General features: G+C 43.8%; 1 protein-coding gene across 1 annotated transcript; it reads left to right on the forward strand.

Moving 5' to 3' along the window:
• The first annotated feature begins 3,936 nt into the window (after positions 1-3,936).
• Positions 3,937-7,780, forward strand: LOC139372234 (gamma-glutamylaminecyclotransferase-like). Its single transcript, XM_071111996.1, has 2 exons — positions 3,937-4,036; positions 7,010-7,780. Exon 2 carries the CDS (start codon positions 7,031-7,033, stop codon positions 7,499-7,501), a length of 471 nt encoding a protein of 156 aa, XP_070968097.1. The 5' UTR covers positions 3,937-4,036; positions 7,010-7,030; the 3' UTR covers positions 7,502-7,780.
• Positions 7,781-16,325: the final 8,545 nt, after the last annotated feature.

A 16,325-nucleotide genomic window follows, 5' to 3' on the forward strand; every position in this document is an offset into this window, starting at 1 on the left:
TCAAAGCATCTTGTCGAACAGTGTTGGGATTCAATGCATTAGGAAGAAACAATGGTTGACATTAAACAAATGGTTGTTCACTGGCTGCAGTCTATTGATTCAGACTCATGAGACAGGTGTGTGCTCGCTCAAGATTAGGGTTTGCCCTTAATGCTCTCTACTGCTTAACGAGAGAGCACATTTTCATCCCAGACTGAGCTATCAAGCATCATATGCTGTTTTGTCACTGGATGAGGCTCAGGGACAAGCCCAAGCACATTCCCTGGTTGGTACCATACAATGTCCTCTCTCATTGGCCAAAATAATTGGTTGGCTCCCACACGACTCATCATCTTGACTGGAGCACTGCTCTCTGCACCAACATACTGTATAATACCAGGGGAAGGGTCTTCATTATATTTCACAACACACCACTTTCCAATCAGTCCCTCCTGCATGTCTGCAATGGGCTGTATTTGTGCTAGGAGATGTCTGTGGTGCTGTGCAGGTGGAAGTGGAAGGTTGTGTTTTGTCTGCCTCTTTTTGTTCCAATTATCACGGTCTGTGGGCCAAAACAATCCCATAGATGTGGAGTCATTTGAGGGGCAGGTAGGCATTGTGTCACTGTAAGACTTCAGGTGAGTTCAGGTGGTGTGTTCCCCGACAGGTATGACTCCATAACCTGTTCTGGTGATCTTCTGCTTCTTTATTTTCCATGACTCCTCTTTTCCTCCCCTTTTTTCTGTCTGGGAAAGTTGTGAGATGGATTTCAGTTCACTACTTTCTTTTCTCTTCTTTCTTTTTGTTTCTGAAGAAACTCCTGGTATCTTTATATCTTTATTTATATTTATCTTTATAGAATCTTGTTGGTTTTTGTTCATTTACACCACATGACCAAAAGTATGCGGACACCTTCTCGTTGAACATCTCATTCCAAAAACATCATGGGCATTAATATGGAGTTGGTTCCCCTCTGCTGCTATAACAGCCCCCATTCTTCTGGGAAGGCTACGCACTTGACCATGGAAACACATTTCATGAAGCTCCCGACGAACAGTTCTTGTGCTGACGTTGCATCCAGAGGCAGTTTGGAACTCGGTAGTGAGTGTTGCAACCGAGGACAGACGATTTTTACCTGCTACAGCACTCGATGGTCCTATTCTGTGAGCTTGTGTGGCCTACCACTTCGTGGCTGAGCCGTTGTTACTCCTAGACGTTTCCACTTCACAATAACAGCACTTACAGTTGACCAGGGTGCAGCTCTAGCAGGGCAGAAATTTGACTTGTTGGAAAGGTGGCATCCTATGACGGTGCCAGTTGAAAGTCACTGAGCTCTTTAGTACGGGCAGCCTTACTGACAATGTTTGTCTATGGAGATTGCATGGCGGTGCGCTCGATTTTATACACCTTCTGGCGACGCGTATTGCTGAAATAGCCAAATCCACTAATTTGAGGGGATGTTGTGGCGGGTTAGTATCAGCGTTACTTTAAACAGTCGGTGTGTACAATCCTGTTACTCTGGTCGTGTCTGTTGTCACCTAACTCTGTATCTAGATTCACCACGGCTGGGCACATCTAGTGTTCTTACCTCCACCCCCTGTAAGTCTGAAACTTGCATGTTCGGGACGAGGTCTCTCCTTATCCTCTATTCTAAGAACAAACAGTTCTAGTTTATTTTAGTTTCGTTTATTAATTCGACCATTTTAAAAAAACAAGCACACATAAAACTTGAAAAAGCCATACAGCACATGAATAAAAACACAGAGGATAACACACTATACAGTCTGGGACTTATTTCCATTGTTAAATCATGGAATGGAGGATAACACACTATACAGTCTGGGACTTATTTCCATTGTTAAATCATGGAGGATAAAACACAATACAGTCTGGGACTTATTTCCATTGTTAAATCATGGAGGATAACACACAATACAGTCTGGGAATTATTTCCATTGTGGTCCTCTTGAGACAAGATGGCTAGACAAGATCGAACACTCATCATAGTGGTGAAATAATAACACAAAAACAGAGAAGAAGAACATCTGTCTCATCAAAAACAGAGAAGAAGAACATCTGTCTCATCATTCCAGCTTCATCATAGCGGTTATTCATATGGGCACAGAAGACATCAAACACATTTTTACTTTATTTTTAAAGCTGCCCAGAGAGGACGTTGTTTTTATGGGCAGAGGCAACTCATTCCATTCTGAGGCTCCAGTATACAAGAAAGTACCTTTCCCAGCATTACTCCTGAACCTGTATTAGCACACATCAGCAACACCTGATCTGGTGCTGTGATTGTGTGCATCCCTAACACGAGGAAAGTAATCACTTAGATATCTGGGCGTAGGACCATAAATACTCCTGTAAACCAGACCTAGTCTAATCTGGGACACCCTAGCCTCGACAGGCAGCTCCTGCCTATGTGAGTATGTGGACTCACCCACAATACTACCCTGATCAGCTTATTCTGGGCAATCTGGAGCTCCCCCTTCATAAATTTAGATAAGCCCCCAAGCCAGGAAATACTAGCGTAGTCAAAATGGCATTGAATGAGGGCAGTAGCTAGCACTTTCATGGAGTCCTTATCAAACAGCTTGGACTTTCTAGCCAAAACCTTAGTCCTGGCATTAACCTTCCCTAGCACCTTATTGGCCATGCTCACACCTTCACAAGGTTTTAGTAGTCAGCATCTGGTTTGACACATTGAGACAGTTGTGGTAGTTTAAGAACATGTAACAAGGTTGGGCTATATTTATATATATATTTATATATATATATATATATTTTTTTTTTACCTTTAACTAGGCCAGTCAGTTAAGAACAAATTCTTATTTACAATGACGGCCTAGAAACAGTGGGTTAACTGCCTTGTTCAGGGGCAGAACCACAGATTTGTACCTTTTCAGCTCGGGGTTTCGACCCAGTAACCTTTCAGTTACTGGCCCAACGCTCTAACCACTAGGCTACCTGCCGCCCCAAATATATAAAGAAAGCCCCAACTCAGAATCATGGGGCTCTCCCTCTGTTCACTCAGTGTGCATGCAGGGACCTGCTCTCTTATTAATAAGTGAATAACAGATTTTTGATTAAGTTTAACTCAGACTTGTGTGATACGTTTGTCTCTCCTCGTTTGATTATACAGAAATAACCACCACAGGGTCCACATACATTTGCATATATAGCGTATGTCCTTGTCCTCTCCTTGGTTGAATTAGGGGGCATCTTATAGAAAAAATAAAACATTTATAATTGAAGTCAGTAACCATAGTAAGTCACATAAATAGACAACACAATCAGTACAGAGGAATAGGACAAAAAGTGATGTTTCAGTAAGAGTGGGATTTTTAGCATTCATAGCAACGGTTATCAACTGTACAGCAGGGATGGAACGGAAGCCTCAGAAAAGAGAGGTGGTGGTGGCAGCTGCAGAGCTGTTTGGGTTTAGGAGACTTGACATCAGAAGAGTTACAGGGTGGGCTAAGTGGTGGTGTCCCATCCTTTCAGGATGATGGCCTGAGGTAGGAATAAATACATTTAATTAGTAGAATAGGGGGGGTGTTATATATCATTTTGAAAGTGTAGTGTGTAGTGTTAGATAGTAGGGCATTTATTTAGTACATGTTTATTTTTCAAGTAAAGCATAAGGGAGTTGTATTCCAGTCTAGTAGGTGGCGGTAAAGCAACACATTGGATGCCCGTATCTAAATCCGCTACTGATTTGTATTAGTCTATAAATAATTCGACTAGTATTTCTGAAAGTGTAAGGATAATAACTCAGCCATGCTTATTGCTTGCCAACATGTTACTCCCGCTATGTTTAATATAACACAAATATACACGAATGATTCATTTCGGTTGCCTACGTGAAGTTTGTTCTTTAGAAACTATTTAACTCTAGCCACAAAAACGAAGGAAATGACGACAACATTGTACCGGAACCCTCCCTCTTCATTCCGGTGTCAGTTCAGCCTACCTTTCACCGGGGCCGTTAAACCCCGACAAGACGTGATGAGAGGCTTTCGAGGAGCTGCTTTTACTCACGTCGCTGTTGGTGAGCAGAACAACATTGTATTTCATTATATAATCATCTATAACGTTGCCGATATACAGGTTCGGTTGTGACTTGTGTAGTGACTGTATCAAGATAAATTACCTTTGATGCATTTTAAAACCAAACCTCAGTCCTGGAGACCTACTGGGTGTTTAGGTTCCAGCCAAGCATTATTACTCATCAACTATCTCTGGTTTCTGCACCTTCAGTCTTTACACACATTTGATTCACGCGTAGTGCTGGGCTGGAATAAAAACATGCTCCCAGTTGCTCGCCAGAGGAGAGGGTTTGGAGAATCTGCAGACGCCTAAACTAGTTTACTACTTTGGTTCAGACCTCTCTTTTGTTGCTGAAGTTGTACAACAACATGAGTTCAGCTAGTAATCAGCTAGTTATCAGCAACTGAAAGCAGCTAGTTATCAGCAACTGAAAGCAGCTAGTTATCAGCTAGTTATCAGCAACTGAAAGCAGCTAGTTATCAGCAACTGAAAGCAGCTAGTTATCAGCTAGTTATCAGCAACTGAAAGCAGCTAGTTTTCAGCTAGTTATCAGCAACTGAAAGCAGCTAGTTATCAGCTAGTTATCAGCAACTGAAAGCAGCTAGTTATCAGCTAGTTATCAGCAACTGAAAGCAGCTAGTTATCAGCTAGTTATCAGCAACTGAAAGCAGCTAGCTATCAGCTAGTTATCAGCAACTGAAAGCAGCTAGCTATCAGCAACTGAAAGCAGCTAGCTATCAGCAACTGAAAGCAGCTAGTTTTCAGCAACTGAAAGCAGCTAGTTTTCAGCAACTGAAAGCAGCTAGCTATCAGCTAGTTATCAGCTAGTTATCAGCAACTGAAAGCAGCTAGCTATCAGCTAGTTATCAGCAACTGAAAGCAGCTAGCTATCAGCAACTGAAAGCAGCTAGTTTTCAGCAACTGAAAGCAGCTAGTTTTCAGCAACTGAAAGCAGCTAGTTTTCAGCAACTGAAAGCAGCTAGTTTTCAGCAACTGAAAGCAGCTAGTTTTCAGCAACTGAAAGCAGCTAGTTTTCAGCAACTGAAAGCAGCTAGTTTTCAGCAACTGAAAGCAGCTAGTTTTCAGCAACTGAAAGCAGCTAGTTTTCAGCAACTGAAAGCAGCTAGTTTTCAGCAACTGAAAGCAGCTAGTTTTCAGCAACTGAAAGCAGCTAGTTTTCAGCAACTGAAAGCAGCTAGTTTTCAGCAACTGAAAGCAGCTAGTTTTCAGCAACTGAAAGCAGCTAGTTTTCAGCAACTGAAAGCAGCTAGTTTTCAGCAACTGAAAGCAGCTAGTTTTCAGCAACTGAAAGCAGCTAGTTTTCAGCAACTGAAAGCTAAAAAAGGCTAAAATAAGACTGTAATAAGACTCTGGTAGGTAAAAAAAAAAAAGGTTTTATAAGTCACGGCCCTGTCTGATGCTAGAACCTTTGTGGGCCCCTCTGTGTGAGATAGGACTGTAGTAGGGGGATCGTTGGGGTGGGCCCCTCTGTGTGAGAGAGGACTGTAGTAGGGGGATCGTTGGGGTGGGCCCCTCTGTGTGAGATAGGACTGTAGTAGGGGGATCGTTGGGGTGGGCCCCTCTGTGTGAGAGAGGACTGTAGTAGGGGGATCGTTGGGGTGGGCCCCTCTGTGTGAGAGAGGACTGTAGTAGGGGTGGGCCCCTCTGTGTGAGATAGGACTGTAGTAGGGGTGGGCCCCTCTGTGCCAGTTCTCTATCCATCCTTCCCCTTGTCTGACTCAGTAACTTTCCATACAGCCAGTTCTCTATCCACCCCTTGTCTGACTCAGTAACTTTCCATACAGCCAGTTCTCTATCCACCCTTCCCCTTGTCTGACTCAGTAACTTTCCATACAGCCAGTTCTCTATCCACCCCTTGTCTGACTCAGTAACTTTCCATACAGCCAGTTCTCTATCCATCCTTCCCCTTGTCTGACTCAGTAACTTTCCATACAGCCAGTTCTCTATCCACCCTTCCCCTTGTCTGACTCAGTAACTTTCCATACAGCCAGTTCTCTATCCACCCTTCCCCTTGTCTGACTCAGTAACTTTCCATACAGCCAGTTCTCTATCCACCCTTCCCCTTGTCTGACTCAATAACTTTCCATACAGCCAGTTCTCTATCCACCCTTCCCCTTGTCTGACTCAGTAACTTTCCATACAGCCAGTTCTCTATACAGCCAGTTCTCTATCCATCCTTCCCCTTGTCTGACTCAGTAACTTTCCATACAGCCAGTTCTCTATCCACCCTTCCCCTTGTCTCACTCAGTAACTTTCCATACAGCCAGTTCTCTATCCATCCTTCCCCTTGTCTGACTCAGTAACTTTCCATACAGCCAGTTCTATATCCACCCTTCCCCTTGTCTGACTCAGTAACTTTCCATACAGCCAGTTCTCTATCCACCCTTCCCCTTGTCTGACTCAGTAACTTTCCATACAGCCAGTTCTCTATCCACCCTTCCCCTTGTCTGACTCAGTAACGTTCCAGTTCTCTATCCATTCCTCATTGACCCCAACATACATACATTACTTTTACATGTTAAGTAATCAATGTTTTATTTGATTTGAATCCTTAGTTCTAGTATGGTAACATGAATTAGAATATTTCATGCCAGAATCCAACAGAGTAAAACCAGGTTATGTTTTGATTTCCGCTGGGGTCCAACAGTTAAACTATGGTCATGAGACATTCATAAGTTCCAGTATATTCTTCAAGAATCAATAGGTCACACATCACAGGAGGGTTGGTGGCTCCTTCACTGGGGAGAACAGGCTCATAGTAACGTCTGAAACGGAATGGTATCAAATCACGTGGTTTTCATGTGTTAGTTTCCATTCCATCCACTCCATTCCAGCCATTACTATGAGCCCGTTCTCCATTCAGCAGCCTCCGGTGCAGAAATGGGTGTGTCAACTGCAGGTTGTCCAGTTAACTGTGAGACAACTAAGTGTTCCATATCTGTCCTGTTTCCAGATCTACGTCCCGCCGGTCCAGATGACTTATATCTTTGTCTATGGGACTCTGAAGAAGGGTCAGCCCAACTACTTCAGGATGCTGCCGGACCAGGGGAACGGGAAGGCTGAGTTCTGTGGTCACGCCCGCACCGTAGATGGCTACCCGCTGGTGATCGCTGGGAAGTACAACATCCCCTACCTGCTGAACCGTCCCGGGGAGGGCCACAGGGTCCAGGGGGAGGTGTACAGGGTGGATGACACCATGCTGAGCTTCCTAGACGCCTTCGAGGGCTGCCCCACCATGTACCAACGCACCTCCGTTCAGATAGAGTTGGAGGACTGGAAGGTGGAGGGGAGAGAGAGGAGCCCAGGCAGCATGATGGAGGCCTTCTTCTACAGCACCACCTCCTACCAGCCTGCCTGGCTCAAACACAACTTCTATGAGAACTACGACGCCTACGGAGACCATGGCTTGGTGTACATCGACAGGGAGGACAGAGAGATCCACTGAAGGATCTGTAGCCTGGGTGCCAACATGCCACTCCTTGTTATGATAACACCAGCAGGTCTGGGACCTGGCTAGAGGATAGATAGGCTGCTACACAGGATAGCTTTTTAGATATGTTGACTTGGTACTGTTGTTTTTACAGTTGACTACTTTTTACTGTCCAGGGATGTAAACTGCTGAGGGCCCTAGAAGGAGACACGTTGTTGTTGCACTGAACCATGTCATACATCCCTGCTAGGGGGAAGTGCAGGTTTTAACTAATTAAACAACAGAATATCATCTACATGATCCGTCTCTGTGTGCAACATAACCAGTGGTTCATGTGAACCGAACTCACAGCTAAAACAATCCAATGTTATTTGTTGACTAAACTTTACTGCAAATGACACTCAAGTCTTGAGAAAAAAACAATACACTAATATTGCAGTTACCACGACAGCCTTTATAATAGAACGCTTGTTACCACGACAGCCTTTATAATAGAACGCTTGTTACCACGACAGCCTTTATAATAGAACGCTTGTTACCACGACAGCCTTTATAATAGAACGCTTGTTACCACGACAGCCTTTATAATAGAACGCTTGTTACCACGACAGCCTTTATAATAGAACGCTTGTTACCACGACAGCCTTTATAATAGAACGCTTGTTACCACGACAGCCTTTATAATAGAACGCTTGTTACCACGACAGCCTTTATAATAGAACGCTTGTTACCACGACAGCCTTTATAATAGAATGCTTGTTACCACGACAGCCTTTATAATAGAACGCTTGTTACCACGACAGCCTTTATAATAGAACGCTTGTTACCACGACAGCCTTTATAATAGAACGCTTGTTACCACGACAGCCTTTATAATAGAACGCTTGTTACCACGACAGCCTTTATAATAGAACGCTTGTTACCACGACAGCCTTTATAATAGAACGCTTGTTACCACGACAGCCTTTATAATAGAACGCTTGTTACCACGACAGCCTTTATAATAGAACGCTTGTTACCACGACAGCCTTTATAATAGAACGCTTGTTACCACGACAGCCTTTATAATAGAACGCTTGTTACCACGACAGCCTTTATAATAGAACGCTTGTTACCACGACAGCCTTTATAATAGAACGCTTGTTACCACGACAGCCTTTATAATAGAACGCTTGTTACCACGACAGCCTTTATAATAGAACGCTTGTTACCACGACAGCCTTTATAATAGAACGCTTGTTACCACGACAGCCTTTATAATAGAACGCTTGTTACCACGACAGCCTTTATAATAGAACGCTTGTTACCACGACAGCCTTTATAATAGAACGCTTGTTACCACGACAGCCTTTATAATAGAACGCTTGTGACCACGACAGCCTTTATAATAGAACGCTTGTTACTACGACAGCCTTTATGATAGAACGCTTGTGACCACGACAGCCTTTATAATAGAACGCTTGTTACCACGACAGCGTTTATAATAGAACGCTTGTTACCACGACAGCCTTTATAATAGAACGCTTGTGACCACGACAGCCTTTATAATAGAACGCTTGTGACCATGACAGCCTTTATAATAGAACGCTTGTTACCACGACAGCCTTTATAATACAACGCTTGTTACCACGACAGCCTTTATAATAGAACGCTTGTTACCACGACAGCCTTTATAATAGAACGCTTGTTACCACGACAGCCTTTATAATAGAACGCTTGTTACCACGACAGCCTTTATAATAGAACGCTAGTTACCACGACAGCCTTTATAATAGAACGCTTGTTACCACGACAGCCTTTATAATAGAACGCTTGTTACCACGACAGCGTTTATAATAGAACGCTTGTTACCACGACAGCGTTTATAATAGAACGCTAGTTACCACGACAGCCTTTATAATAGAACGCTAGTTACCACGACAGCCTTTATAATAGAGCGCTTGTTACCACGACAGCCTTTATAATAGAGCGCTTGTTACCACGACAGCCTTTATAATAGAACGCTTGTTACCACGACAGCCTTTATAATAGAACGCTTGTTACCACGACAGCCTTTATAATAGAACGCTTGTGACCACGACAGCCTTTATAATAGAACGCTTGTTACCACGACAGCCTTTATAATAGAACGCTTGTTACCACGACAGCCTTTATAATAGAACGCTTGTTACCACGACAGCCTTTATAATAGAACGCTTGTTACCACGACAGCCTTTATAATAGAACGCTAGTTACCACGACAGCCTTTATAATAGAATGCTTGTGACCACACATCTAAATATTGCACTTGGGGGGAGAAAAACATGTTAAAGTATAAATTGAATGAAACAGTCATTCTATTTCTGCCCTGTTATAGTGGCCACTATAGTAGACATGGATCAAGTGCACAAGGCTACATGTGAGCAAAAATAACATTCACTGAATTAAAACACTCCAGTGTTACTGTCAAGATCAACACTAAAACAATGTCTTTGGGCCACACATTATTACATTGTACACTTCCTGCCTGTGGACATGTGTTCTACAATGTGTCAGCAGCAGAGAGGAGGGAACGGGTGATTTCTTTCACCTCTATAGAGGCATCCATCTTAAGCCCAGCTACACCTGATCCCTGAATCCACCTGTTTAACAAGCAACGCCTCATTTTTCACCTCATTCTCTCAACCTGAAAATGAAACAATACTGTAGAGAGAGAACATTAGTTAACATTTCACACAGATTGCCAGGGTCCAGTAAGCAACTGTGTTATAACTCGAGGAACGGCAAGGAGTCGTATACCAGTTAATACTATAGCGAATTGGTTACTAATGTCGGCTAGCGTCAGCTGTCTGTTGTAACGTTAGCTAGCTAGCGTCAGCTGTCTGATGTTGTAACGTTAGCTAGCTAGCGTCAGCTGTCTGATGTTGTAACGTTAGCTAGCTAGCGTCAGCTGTCTGATGTAACGTTAGCTAGCTAGCGTCAGCTGTCTGATGTTGTAACGTTAGCTAGCTAGCGTCAGCTGTCTGACTTTATTAGCAGCAAATTTTCACACCATGAACTCAATTATTTGATCAGATAAATTGGCTAGCTAACGAATACTTGTCCCACCACACTTTCTCCCTCACCTCAAGTAGTCCTATCTACCGTACTGGGTCCAGTCATTGGTACAGTACTACCAAACCCTACTGTAGTTCTACATGTCTATCGTTTCTTACCTGACCCATGTCATGTGACTTAGCTACTGTCAGATAAATGTTGTTTGTCTACTCCGTAGCAGAACCTGTTATGCTAACAGAACATTAGCTACTGTCAGATAATGTTGTTTGTCTACTCCGTAGCAGAACCTGTTATGCTAACAGAACATTAGCTAGTGTCAGATAATGTTTTGACTACTCCGTAGCAGAACCGGTTATGCTAACAGAACATTAGCTAGTGTCAGATAATGTTGTTTGACTACTCCGTAGCAGAACCGGTTATGCTAACAGAACATTAGCTAGAAAGCACTTTAGACTGTACGTAAAAATTACTACAATTATACATTCCTCTATGAAGCTAAACTGTCTGATCACTGTAGTGAGTGATCACCTGCTGCAGGACATGTCTGACCTGTTGTTGAGACCATTAGTGGGACAGGACATGACTGGCCTATGTTGTTGAGAGTCCATTAGTGGGACAGGACATGACTATGTTGTTGAGACCATTAGTGGGACAGGACATGACTATGTTGTTGAGAGTCCATTAGTGGGACAGGACATGACTATGTTGTTGAGACCATTAGTGGGACAGGACTATGTTGTTGAGACCATTAGTGGGACATGACTATGTTGTTGAGACCATTAGTGGGACAGGACATGTCTGACCTATGTTGTTGAGACCATTAGTGGGACAGGACATGTCTGACCTATGTTGTTGAGACCATTAGTGGGACAGGACATGACCATGTTGTTGAGACCATTAGTGGGACAGGACATGACCATGTTGTTGAGAGACCATTAGTGGGACAGGACATGTCTGACCTATGTTGTTGAGAGTCCATTAGTGGGACAGGACATGACTGACCTATGTTGTTGAGAGTCCATTAGTGGGACAGGACATGACTGACCCATGTCGTTGAGACCATTAGTGGGACAGGACATGTCTGACCTATGTTGTTGAGAGTCCATTAGTGGGACAGGACATGACTGACCCATGTCGTTGAGACCATTAGTGGGACAGGACATGTCTGACCTATGTTGTTGAGACCATTAGTGGGACAGGACATGACTATGTTGTTGAGACCATTAGTGGGACAGGACATGTCTGACCTATGTTGTTGAGAGTCCATTAGTGGGACAGGACATGACTGACCCATGTCGTTGAGACCATTAGTGGGACAGGACATGTCTGACCTATGTTGTTGAGACCATTAGTGGGACAGGACATGTCTGACCTATGTTGTTGAGTCCATTAGTGTGACAGGACATGACTATGTTGTTGAGACCATTAGTGGGACAGGACATGACTGACCTATGTTGTTGAGACCATTAGTGGGACAGGACATGACTGACCTATGTTGTTGAGACCATTAGTGGGACAGGACATGACTATGTTGTTGAGACCATTAGTGGGACAGGACATGTCTGACCTGTTGTTGAGACCATTAGTGGGACAGGACATGTCTGACCTATGTTGTTGAGAGTCCATTAGTGGGACAGGACAGGACATGACTATGTTGTTGAGACCATTAGTGGGACATGACTATGTTGTTGAGAGTCCATTAGTGGGACAGGACATGACTATCTTGTTGAGAGACCATTAGTGGGACAGGACAGGACTATGTTGTTGAGACCATTAGTGGGACAGGACTATGTTGTTGAGACCATTAGTGGGACAGGACATGACTATGTTGTTGAGAGACCATTAGTGGGACAGGACATGACTGACCTATGTTGTTGAGACCATTAGTGAGACAGGACATGACTGACCTATGTTGTTGAGAGTCTATTAGTGGGACAGGACATGACTATGTTGTTGAGAGACCATTAGTGGGACAGGACATGACTGACCTATGTTGTTGAGACCATTAGTGAGACAGGACATGACTGACCTATGTTGTTGAGAGTCTATTAGTGGGACAGGACATGTCTGACCTATGTTGTTGAGAGGCCATTAGTGGGACAGGACATGACTATGTTGTTGAGACCATTAGTGGGACAGGACATGACTATGTTGTTGAGACCATTAGTGGGACAGGACATGTCTGACCTGTTGTTGAGAGACCATTAGTGGGACAGGACATGTCTGACCTATGTTGTTGAGAGTCCATTAGTGGGACAGGACATGACTGACCTATGTTGTTGAGACCATTAGTGGGACAGGACATGACTATGTTGTTGAGACCATTAGTGGGACAGGACATGACTATGTTGTTGAGACCATTAGTGGGACAGGACATGACTATGTTGTTGAGACCATTAGTGGGACAGGACATGACTATGTTGTTGAGTCCATTAGTGGGACAGGACATGACTATGTTGTTGAGACCATTAGTGGGACAGGACTATGTTGTTGAGAGTCCATTAGTGGGACAGGACATGACTGACCTATGTTGTTGAGACCATTAGTGGGACAGGACATGACTATGTTGTTGAGACCATTAGTGGGACAGGACATGACTGACCTATGTTGTTGAGACCATTAGTGGGACAGGACATGTCTGACCTATGTTGTTGAGAGTCCATTAGTGGGACAGGACATGACTATGTTGTTGAGAGTCCATTAGTGGGACAGGACATGACTATGTTGTTGAGACCATTAGTGGGACAGGACATGTCTGACCTATGTTGTTGAGAGTCCATTAGTGGGACAGGACTATGTTGTTGAGACCATTAGTGGGACAGGACATGACTATGTTGTTGAGAGTCCATTAGTGGGACAGGACATGTCTGACCTATGTTGTTGAGAGTCCATTAGTGGGACAGGACATGTCTGACCTATGTTGTTGAGAGTCCATTAGTGGGACAGGACATGTCTGACCTATGTTGTTGAGACCATTAGTGGGACAGGACATGACTATGTTGTTGAGACCATTAGTGGGACAGGACATGACTGACCTATGTTGTTGAGAGTCCATTAGTGGGACAGGACATGACTGACCTATGTTGTTGAGACCATTAGTGGGACAGGACATGTCTGACCCATGTTGTTGAGACCATTAGTGGGACAGGACATGTCTGACCCATGTTGTTGAGACCATTAGTGGGACAGGACATGACTGACCTATGTTGTTGAGAGTCCATTAGTGGGACAGGACATGACTGACCTATGTTGTTGAGACCATTAGTGGGACAGGACATGACTATGTTGTTGAGAGTCCATTAGTGGGACAGGACATGTCTGACCTGTTGTTGAGACCATTAGTGGGACAGGACATGACTATGTTGTTGAGACCATTAGTGGGACATGACTATGTTGTTGAGTCCATTAGTGGGACAGGACATGACTATGTTGTTGAGTCCATTAGTGGGACAGGACATGTCTGAACTATGTTGTTGAGACCATTAGTGGGACAGGACATGACTATGTTGTTGAGACCATTAGTGGGACAGGACATGACTGACCTATGTTGTTGAGACCATTAGTGGGACAGGACATGACTGACCTATGTTGTTGAGACCATTAGTGGGACAGGACATGACTATGTTGTTGAGTCCATTAGTGGGACAGGACATGTCTGACCTATGTTGTTGAGAGACCATTAGTGGGACAGGACATGACTATGTTGTTGAGTCCATTAGTGGGACAGGACATGTCTGACCTATGTTGTTGAGAGTCCATTAGTGGGACAGGACATTAGACTTATATCATACCACTGTTAGGTTCTTATTTTTCAGAGTAAATAACTCAGACTCTAGAGAAGCTTTAACCAAGTTTAATCATTTCCCAAAGGTTCTGTACAGCAGAAAATCAGACAGCTAAAGATTTCAGACTTCACAGTTTATATACATCCTACTTAAGACACTCCCCTTTCTCTCCAATCCCTACGTTTCATGGCTCGACAGGAAGCTAATAAAGAGGGTAACAGGATACCAAACATTAAATTACTCTCTTCAGAGAATCTGTCCTGACCTCAACCTCTCATCTAATACCCAGATGTCTCCCCTGTATCAACACATCGCTCTCCTCCTGACCTCAACCCCTCCTTCTCCTAATCCACAGATGTCCATCTGTGTCCCCTGTATCAACACATCACTCTCCTGACCTCAACCCCTCCTTCACCTAATCCACAGATGTCCATCTGTCTCCCCATGTATCAACAAATCGCTCTCCTCTCCTGCTGACCTCAACCCCTCCTTCGCCTAATCCACAGATGTCCGTCTGTCTCCCCTGTATCAACACATCGCTCTCCTGACCTCAACCCCTCCTTCACCTAATACCCAGATGTCCATCTGTCTCCCCTGTATCAACACATCGCTCTCAACCCCTCCTTCACCTAATACCCAGATGTCCATCTGTCTCCCCTGTATCAACACATCTCTGTCCTGACCTCAACCCCTCCTTCACCTAATCCACAGATGTCCATTGTCTCCCCTGTATCAACACATCGCTGACCTCAACCCCTCCTTCACCTAACACCCAGATGTCCATCTGTCTCCCCTGTATCAACACATCGCTGTCCTCTCCTCCATCAAACACATTCTAACAGAACACCCGGTCTCTTTCATTTCCTATCATACATTTACTATCTCAATGTTTAGCACATTCCAACACCACATTCATTCTTCCCATGACAGACTGGCCAGGTGAATCCAGGATCCCTTATTGATGTCACCTGTTAAATTCACTTCAATCAGTGTAGATGAAGGGGAGGAGACGGGTTAAATAATGATTCTATGCCATTCAGAGGGTGAATGGGCAAGAAAAGATTGAAATCAAATCACTGTAAAAAAAAAAAATGAATAAGAACTAACAAATAATTAAAGAGCAGCAGTAATAATAATCATAGCGAGACTATATGCAGGGGGTACCGGTTAGTAATGAGACTATATGCAGGGGGTACCATTTAGTAATGAGACTATATGCAGGGGGTACCGGTACATTGTTAATTGTTATAATTATCAACTGTGTGTTGTCTCATCTCAGTCGACCCCCACTTCCCTTTTTGTCTAGCAAGCTGCCATGCCGGTTTAGCCCACTAGGGCACATTCTCCTATCATTCCTTTGTAACCATATCTATTTTGTATGTGTTATGCATTTCTGTGAATTACTTAGTTAGTAAATAAATTATTTTAAGACAATTGATGTATTGTTATACTCCAACCCTGTTCCTGGAGAGAGACCCTCCTGTAGGTTTTAACTCCAACCCTGTTCCTGGAGAGAGACCCTCCTGTAGGTTTTAACTCCAACCCTGTTCCTGGAGAGAGACCCTCCTGTAGGCTCTGCTGCGTTATAGAATAGACTGTAACATAGACGATGGCTCTGCTGTGTTATAGAATAGACTGTAACATAGACGATGGCTCTGCTGCGTTATAGAATAGACTAACATAGACGATGGCTCTGCTGCGTTATAGAATAGACTGTAACATGGAGACGAAACATAGACGATGGCTCTGCTGCGTTACAGAATAGACTAACATGGAGACGATGGCTCTGCTGTGTTATAGAATAGACTAACATGGAGACGAAACATAGACGATGGCTCTGCTGCATTATAGAATAGACTGTAACATGGAGACGATGGCTCTGCTGCGTTATAGAATAGACTAACAGAGACGACACATAGATGATGGCTCTGCTGCGTTATAGAATAGACTGTAACATGGAGACGACACAGACGATGGCTTCTGCCGCCGTTGTAAAGATTGTCTCTAGATACCGTCGT

The sequence above is a fragment of the Oncorhynchus clarkii genome, chromosome 18 (assembly GCF_045791955.1).
Source record: "Oncorhynchus clarkii lewisi isolate Uvic-CL-2024 chromosome 18, UVic_Ocla_1.0, whole genome shotgun sequence".
NCBI lineage: Eukaryota > Metazoa > Chordata > Actinopteri > Salmoniformes > Salmonidae > Oncorhynchus > Oncorhynchus clarkii.